Source organism: Perca flavescens, chromosome 3 (assembly GCF_004354835.1).
Source record: "Perca flavescens isolate YP-PL-M2 chromosome 3, PFLA_1.0, whole genome shotgun sequence".
NCBI classification, from domain to species: domain Eukaryota; kingdom Metazoa; phylum Chordata; class Actinopteri; order Perciformes; family Percidae; genus Perca; species Perca flavescens.
The window spans coordinates 23,743,301-23,752,858 of NC_041333.1; the positions used below are offsets into that span (position 1 = coordinate 23,743,301).

The 9,558-nt window shown below is 38.6% G+C and overlaps 1 protein-coding gene across 4 annotated transcripts in view; it reads right to left on the minus strand.

The window, feature by feature from the left end:
• Nucleotides 1–9,558, minus strand: part of kcnab1a (potassium voltage-gated channel subfamily A regulatory beta subunit 1a) — a 113,559-nt gene that overhangs the window by 14,088 nt on the left and 89,913 nt on the right. For all 4 annotated transcript variants that reach the window (XM_028572093.1, XM_028572101.1, XM_028572084.1 and 1 more), the window contains exons 3-4: nt 6,108–6,145; nt 541–620 (exon numbers count right to left, since the gene is read on the minus strand). In XM_028572093.1, coding sequence (XP_028427894.1) covers nt 541–620; nt 6,108–6,145 — 118 coding nt within the window. The remainder of the gene's footprint in view (nt 1–540; nt 621–6,107; nt 6,146–9,558) is intronic.

Sequence of the window (9,558 nt, forward strand, 5' to 3'; positions counted from 1 at the left end):
TAATAAATAATAAATATCTGATTCTGCTAATGAGTTCACAGTGTAAGCCTTTCAAAGCTGTAATGTACTTCGTTCTAACACAAAAATCCAAAACATTCCTAAAATCCTAAAGATTAACCTAAGATTCTGCATGAATATTAATATTTTACATTTTCTCTTCATATTCAAACATTATCCAAAGGTGCAGGCTCAGGTTACTGAGCCACAAAACATAATTAATAATAATAATTCCAGCTTCACATTGACAGCAGTGATTATCATTTGGTTCAAGTGAATCTACCCATCCAGTCTCAAATATATGGCATGTGGAAACTTTTTCTAAGGTCATGAATAATCGCAAATTACATGACACTTGTTTATTGGTTCATTAAATGAGTGTAACATGCAAGACTCTGCATGTATTAAACCTTTCGGCTAAACATAAATGATTAATAAACACTTCCTGGAGACACGCCAGCGCATCTGCACCTGATTACACCAAATTATGAATAGGTTGTTATGAGATCAACCGAACTGCAAACAGGTTTGTTTGACACCCACCTGCCGCCTGCGTAGACCTCAGCTGTGTCAAACAGGTTGACTCCACTCTCGTAGGCAATGGTCATTAGCTGCTCTGCAACCTGGCAAGAGGTCACGACACACACATTTTTTTAATTAAAATATAATTGCTGACACATTTCAGCCTGAGATCTGCCTCAGACCATGAGTCTTGTTTAACTGTATGCCATGTATATACACAAGACAATCAAGACAGTGACTTCATTCAATACAACAGAACAGACCAACATAGGGGGGCAAACTCCCAGATAAACACAAGAGGCAAGCAAAGGGACAGTAAGGCAAGGCAAGGCAGCTTTATTTGTATAGCACATTTCAGCAACAGGGCAATTCAAAGTGCTTTACATAAAACATTAAAGAGCAGTTAGAAAACAATTAAAAAACAATAATAAACAAATTAAAAACATTAAAAGACAAGAATAAAATTGATAGTGCAGTATAAGAATAAAAGTTACAGTGCAGTATAAGAAATTAAAGTTAATAAAATAGATTATTTAAAGAAAAGCAACATCAAAAAGATAAGTCTTTAGCTTAGATTTAAAAGAACTGAGAGTTGCAGCGGACCTACAGGTTTCTGGGAGTTTGTTCCAGATATGTGGAGCATAAAAACTGAACGCTGCTTCCCCCTGTTTATTCTGACTCTGGGGACAACAAGCAGACTTGTCCCAGACGACCTGAGAGGTCTGGGTGGGTCATAATGACCAACAACTCTAATAATGCACAACCAGGAATACAACCACTGTGTCATTCATCAAGAAATTCATCAAACATCTCAAAAATTATGAGAATGGTTTAAAAACTGGGATAAACAGCTGCTATAATTTTGAGATTAAGCAACCAGTTAGTTTCTGTCTCTGGAAAGCGCAATTCGGGTCTTCTGTTGTTTTACCCAACCTTTCTGCAGAACAAAAATAATTTACACACCAATGCAATGCACTGTAGTATTCAGTATATAGCCAGCCAGCTGACGTGGAATGGATTATTATGTGAAAGCAGAATATGTACAGAGTTGAGTCAGAACAGCTTGTTGGACAGTCAAATAGCTTTGGGTTCTGATCGAGCATAACCCTGAGAGTCCTCAGGTGGATGTCACAGGTGGAGGTGTCAACTCATTCCCCTTTAGTTAATAAGTGCTCATGCTTTATATAAGTGTGTGTGAGTGGCATTTGTGCAGATATTCCTCCATATCTTTGCAGACATGCAACTATAAATCATCAGGCCGTGATCCAATTTTGCTGTGAGTTTTATTACATGGGGACTTTGAATTTGCCATCATCTCCCTTTGGAGTTATGTGTGTGCATGAGTTGAGTTTGAGAACATGTGTTGACAGAATAGTGTGTTTGTGTTTACATGTGTGCATTAAATCTGTTTGTCTGCCTTGTGTATATGTGTGTGTCTGTTTCAGCGGTGGCAGACAGTGGAGGTGTTGTTTCAAGAAGAACAAGATAATCTCTCCTTTGAGAATCTTTCTCCACCTTCTCTCTGCAACCAGCACAGACTGGACAACAGTTCAAGCCTATGTGTAATAACGATACAATAATAATAACCTTTATTAAATTAGGGTCTTTAAAGACGGTGCTTTGGTGGGCACAATGAAAGTACAGGAATAAAGCAAGACAATGTAACTTCTTATAATAAGAATTTAGATTGATGTAATGAAACAAAGGCAGAGAAAAATTATGTGATAAAAGCAATAAAATAAAGACAGAATAAATGATAATAAAAAAATACCAAAGTAAAAGAACAAAGGGATGACAAATCAATAAAAATGGGTTTTAAAAAGTGAAAGCCAAAAGACTGCTCCCATGTGGGGTCTGTGAAAGAATATTTTAATGTTTTCCAGCTTAGTATAACTAGTACTATACCCAGTATATCTCAACGTTCATTCATATTTAAGAACTGCATCATTATCAGATGCAAATTCACTGCTTTCAGAAAAGGTTCAATGGACAGTGAGGCAGAAAAGTAAAGAGATGGCTAATTCAGCCTCAGAGCCACAGACTGCCATTGGCAAACCGAACAGAATGAAAAGACAGAGCTAGATAATGGAGAGATAAAGAAAGTAGGGGTCAGTTAAGGAGGGAAAGACTCGAAAAAGAGGGATGACAAAGAAAATGAACAGCATGTTCTTTCTCTAACTGGCCTCTGCTGAGTGCACATATAGGAAAAAATCTCTGTCACAACTGTTGGGGACACTGGAGGGTGATTTATCAATAAGGCGAAGGAAGGGTGGGCTAAGAGATTTTTTGCAGAGGTAAGAACATAGATGGAGGATAAAGAAAATGTTGAAAGTGCATAGAAAAAGTGAGCAAGGGATCGATGGATGAGTTAATGAAAAGTAGAAAGGATTTAAGAAAAAACACATTTTTTGGAGGGTTAGGTAAGGTGAGGAACAGGCTGAAGACAGATGACAGATGAAGAGACACAGAGAAGCAGACCGTCACAGACAAGAGAGCCGAGACCAGAGTGATTGAGTCTGTTTTAAAGGGTGACTGTTCGGCCTTTGCCGATTGCTCATTCACAATGAGTCTTGTAAGATACTAAAAAAGGTCAATCACTGTCTTGGAGTGTTTATAGGGACATTCACAAGGTCAGGAAGTTTGTGTTGATGATGAAGCATCTCGGCTTCCACACATTTCTGACTTCTGGCCATTTTGTATGAACTGATTGTGACTAATGGCCTTCGTCAGAGACAATCTGTAACACAAACACATGCACCCTCACCTTCAGAAAAACACTGAGTCACTGTAAAGTTGCAGAAATACATGGGTGGCTATGCTAGAGGCTTCTATCTTTGAGAATTTGATTTCCATACATAGATGTAATAAGAAAAAACGTTTTCTCTCTCACAACCCCAGAATCAAGGACGTGGTAGCCTCCCACATACTACCCACACAGCCTTGAGATGATTTTATGGCTGCACTGTCTCCCTCCCCTCCACACTCCCTACAGTATATCAAAGTTAAAATCGACTACACACACTTTCTTCAAATTCACTTTAGGATTTATGGATCCACTTTTGGCTTTTTTGAATGAGTAAGCAATGTTAACTTGCAGCCCAACATCACTCTTGCAAGCTGTCTGTCTGGGAATGTGTTGCTGCTCAGACAAGACTACTGTGAAACAAACTTAGTAACACTTTGATGATACATACTTTATTATTGGTGTTTCAAAGTGGTTTCTAATGGCTGTGTAAAAGGCATATATAAATATAAACAATATACACCTTTTAATAAGCTTATTATTAAGTGAGAAACTTGTGACCCGTCATTAGTGACTTATTCACTGATTACTTATCTCACTTCCTCACTGAGAATTAGAGGAGTACATGGAGACTAGGGCTGCATATCGGACTCAATACCTTTAAGGTTTTGACCGAAACGACCCAGTACTGAGTAGTATCAAAACTTCTCCAGTCAAACCATACCTACATTCAAAATGTTGTACCCAGATCTAGAAAAAAAAATCAATATATTTGTATGGTTTTGCTCGCAGCCAATCACCACAATCGCTCTTCAATTTAATGCGATGTGTGTTTGACCCACTACCGCAGCAGCTACAACCCATACAGTCTGAGGTTTAAACGATACCCAGTCCTAATGGATACTGTACAATTTTCACAATGCACGCTTAACACAACGCTACTGTACCTACGCTACCTGCAGGTGATTAACTTAGCCCAGCATACATACTGAAAGTAGGGGCAAACAGTTAGCCTGGCTCGGTCCATAGTTAAATCCACAGACCAGCACTAAAGCTCACTAATCGGGCACAGTCATTTCCTGGAATGTACTTTTTTGTCTGGCAACCTCATGGTGACATCAAGAGTCCAAAAAGTCACTGCATCCAGCTGCTGATTGCCAAGTTACAGCACATAACTCCCCTTAACCTCAAACTTGTCATTTTCTGTGTGTGTACAGATATGACGTGTTAATTAATGAGCTTTTGAGGTGATGGTAGGAGTACTTTTGACCCGTTATTTTGGTCCAGATGCTCTGCAGCCCTTTTGTAGAATACCAGTAGTCTGTCTATTTGAGGGTTTTCCTGGCTAATGTTGTACATATACATCCATGGGTTACGATTAATAAGCTTTCATTAAAAAAATGCCCTATTTGAAATTATACAAATAAACTAAGAGAAAAGATTACACATTTGTTCAGTGTTTGCATGTGTTTTTCTGTCAGTGTTGTGCACCACTGTGTGCGAATTTATGCAGCACTGACACAGATTTTATGTAAGTGTGTTTGTGTGCCACAGTTTTTTTAATTAGGACAGGGACACTGAACTCTGCTGAGGACATGTAGTATATTTAGGGTGCTTTTGATAACAATGACATTGAACCGGGGGCATTCAGGACAGCGGAGGACTTTTTAACCCAACAATTGTGTGCGATGATGGTACTGTAGCTGCTGTGGTGGTCACTCCACCGAATCCACTGAGACCCTCGGTCTGCAGCATTGGCTTCTTTTTTTGGTTATTTTCCATGACAATAATTCACTGTTGTGTTTCTCTACTGTGAGCTTAAATATTATCTTCAGAAGTGAGTCAACAATGTAACATTTAAAACAGCCTTTCCTGTATGAATCTCAGCTGTTCAAGTCTGAGTGACACTGACATTGAACTGGGGACATTCACAATAATGGAGAGAAGAGGGTAGCTAAGCTTTGAGCGACCATGTGAGTTGATGGCACTAAGCATTAAGGTAAGAAAAATAATACTGTTACATAAGTTAACTGTTTTTGTGTCCCCTGGGCGAGCTTTGTTCTCTTCCGCCCAAAGTGTCACTCTAAACTCTCTAGTGTCACTAAGTGTGTGCGTGCGCGCGTGTGTGTGTGTGTGTGTGTGTGTGTGTGTGTGTGTGTGTGTGTGTGTGTGTGTATCTGTGTGTACCAAGGACAAGACCCCAGCAGCAACATCAGAGCATGTTAGAATGCATCAACATGAGGGGAAAGGGGGATTCTGGTACGAAGATGTACACATGATGTGTTGACCTTCAGTATGCCCTTTTCCTGTCCTATTAACTTTGAGTCAGTCAGTCCAAATGATCTGAATCACCACAACTCAGTCTTTGTGAATTGAGCCTGTAGATATTAGAACTTGGTCAGCCAGCCAACGATCTGATCAAGGTTAACTGTGACAACAGCTGTGTTGTATTCATGAAAATAGGAGCGTGAGACAGATTACTGAAAAAATGTGTCTGAAGCGCTGAACGAATCATTTCCTTATTGACTTTGTACAGGTTGAGTCAAACAAAACTTTACAGCTTGCATACAAATTACAAAAGAGGCAGACATATGTGACTGGCAATGGTTGGCTCCATTTTCAAATATTATTCAATATCGATGGTTTATTACGATATCAAACACCTAACAAAGTGTTTACAGCACGGGACACTGGGTAACATGAAATTAGGTACACATGTTTATATAAAAAACATTGAATACTACTCATCACTACTGCATATACAGTAAAACAAAACCAATCAAATGGAAAGCAGAGTCCATTAGGATGAAACAAACATGCAAGATAAAGGAAAAATGTTTCATACCTCGTCGGTTATCTGTCCCCCAAATGTCACCCATGTACCTGCAGGGAAGAGAGAGAGATATTTCAACATTAGAACACATCTCTTTGCGTTTGTCTGACATCCTGGTGTAAACAATATTAATCCCTGGGCTGTGTCACCAGTCGAGGAAGGCTGTCAAGGTACCCCAAAGTAAAATCTGTCCTGTTCACAGCTGCAGTTCAGTACTGAAGAATCACCTTGAGTGAGCGCCTGTTAGCACTTTCTGTCTTCACTAGTGACTGTTTGCGTTTGTGAGAGTCATGCATATTTGGAAGACCTTGTACCCTATCCTTATGTGTTGTTATCTGTGTGTAATGAGTGTTCAAGTGTATACATCTGACTACATGCTCCTCATCGCCCTGGAAATAATGCTGATAAGCCAGACAAAAGTCTAAGCCAACCCAAACTGAGGAGATACTAAATCCTCTGCAGACTCTCTCACTGAATTATGTATGTAGCTTTGTTGGGGCGAAAAAACGTTTCCCATTCTAGTTATATCAAAACAGCTTGTAGCGATCTTAAACCGTTCCAGACAGATAAGAGGGAGGAACACCTTTTTATATAAAAAAGAAATCTCTGGTGCAAACCGTTTAAACATTGCGTGGCTTATGTGTCCTGGGAGTTGGAAGACAATCTGGGCTGCCTGCCAAGATATGATGCAGTCATCGTTGCAGTGCATTTGAAATTTGGCAGGGGCAGACCAAGGACATTGTTCACCACATGAAGATTGATTACAATATAATCGATATTCGATTTTATGAACTGTTCATGTTATTGTATCTAAAGTTTATCAGACTTTATTTATATGGTATATTATAGCCTAATATATCAGCCAATAAGCCTACATAATATATATAACACCCGATACTTCAACACTTAAACTGCTACTTTTTTGAAAATTTGTATTTTGACTTCAACTTAAACTATTTCACCATTTTCTGCAGCAAGCTAACTTTCTTAAGAACATTTTGGCATTTTCTAGTATTATTATTATTATAATGTCAAGGGAGCTAATTATATTAACTTATTTTATTGTTCTACAAATCTCTGAAGTCAAACGTCATCTTCAAGCTGTAATTAAAGTTTTAGTTTGACACATATGAGTTTGTTTTTTATCTGTGATTTTGAATATATTTGCCATATTTTGATATAGATTGATATCTGGAAAAATCTTTTTTTCACATTGCGATGATTTCAAACATAAGCCCAGCCAACCTATTCTCACTCCGAACTCGTAAAATATGGACACTTGGGCATGGCACCCTTCAGCATGTGTGTAGAACGCACTGGGGAGAGCAGCAGCTACACAGTGCTTGAAGATGACGTAGCATTAAGAGTGACAACGGTAGCAAGTAGTATGAAAGCCAGAAAATCCACATAGGGAGGTTGGTTAGGGTGGAGGTTGGGTCAAACAACACAGGACTTTCACCCAGGAGACCGGGGTTTGTGTCCCGCGTGTCACGTTTCCTAAACCCAACCGTCACATTTTTCTTTTCCTAAACCCAACAGTCCCGTTCTTGTTCCGCGTGTCATGGAAATGTACCTTTTTATAAGCCCACCCACGAACTTTTCCTTAACCTAACTGCGTCAAAAAAATTACGCCAATAGTCCCGACCAAGCGCGTTTAGATAAAGCGCGTTTTCGTGCCAATCACAACGCCACGTATTTTACGCGATGGGAGTGACAATGTGTTGGCCCAGCCATATTGACTGATTCGGTTATCACAGAATTGTGATAGTGTAGAATTGTAATTATGTAGCCTACTGTTTTTTTCTAACTTAATAAATAAATTTGTCAGTGCTCTCTGGTGGACAAATGCAAGACTGTTGCTAAATTACTTCAAACATACTGTATGTGTTCTTTATTTCTGTACCGCACTTCCTTGTTACTCAGTGACATAAAGATGAAATAAAAACCATTACTGAAATCAGCTGACAATATTGAATCTTGTAATTACTGCACAAGAAAAGACCAGGTATTTTAATGTGTTCTCTTGTAGGCTGTAAACTACCTCCATTTGACCTGCTGCTGCTGTTTCTGCTCATTGCACAGTTGCTGTTGTATGTTTAATATTGTGTAGTGTTTGTGTGTTGTATGTTTAATGTTTGATAGCATGTAGTGTCATGGTTGTGTTTTAATGTTTTGGAGAAGCCAAAGACATATTTCCACCAAGGTGGACAATAAAGTCTAATCTAATAGTTATCTGTTCAAATTTAAATATAGAACTCTGTCAAACTGGGTATAAACATTACTTTAGTACTCAACAAGTAGCAGAAGCCATGGCCTTTTAACCTTCCTTCCAAGAGTATTCATTTAGAATAGTGATGAGGAGAATAATACAACTCCTTCAGCTAATTAAGTATTTTCTTTTTTGGGGGATATTTATTAATTTCCTTTATGCAATAATACTGCTCTCAATCCTTATGTCCCTCACCCAGTGCCCACAATTTCACGCTAAATGAATAAACAATTTTTCTTCTGAATCTGTTGACCTCCGTTGCTCGACTGTCATAAAACAATTTATGTACCTCAGAGACAGGTGACAATAAAACAGCACTTAACCATCTGCTTATTTCAACAGACAGGATGTTAGGATACAATAGAGCTCATTACGCCATACATTGCAATAACATCAACTTCACTGAGGTTTAACTTACAGATGACACCCTGCAGATAAATTGGATCTGCTGGTGCATAATGATATTATCTCAACTTAATAAGGAGCAGAAAGCTGATGTTCTTAACATGCATCATCAGCAGAATTGTAGTTGTATGTGTCCTATGAGTGCAGTCATCTGTGTTTTCAGCCCTTTAAGCTCTCTCCAGTATGGTGAAATTGTAATCACAGCTAACCTTGTCCAGTCGCGGCTCTGTGCTTTGTTTCTGAGCAGGAAGCTCAGCATGGATTGAACTCCCCGCAGAGCTCTAATGTCACGGCCACTGCTCTTATAGGTTCAACTGAGTTTTCTGTTTGATGGAAATAAAGGCTATGCAAACGACAAACAGCTCTTTCTTTTTTCTTTTTTTTTTACTGGCAGCTGCTAATAGAAAGGGACGGAAGTGGCACTTTATGTTGCTATGCAACAATTGTAAAGGTAATAACCTTGCAGTGTTTTTTCGTAAAAGCTGTTCAAGTCAACAGGCCGGCTCAAACTAACAAAGTATCTGGTGAGTCTGTAATATTCATATAAATGCTAAAAAGACATATCAGAAGGTCCTTGTTTGACTTGATTCAAATTTAAAATGACTTCACTGTCCTCATTCTTTTCAATTAATCTATCTCTCTGCAACATTTTTCTACTTTCATATATTCCCATTATCTGAACATTTTAAAGATAAGGGGAATTTGCCTTAGACATCACAGTGTCTGCAGTATAAAATCATAGCAAAACAACAATAAAAAGACAACAAATACATTCATTCATCATTTGCA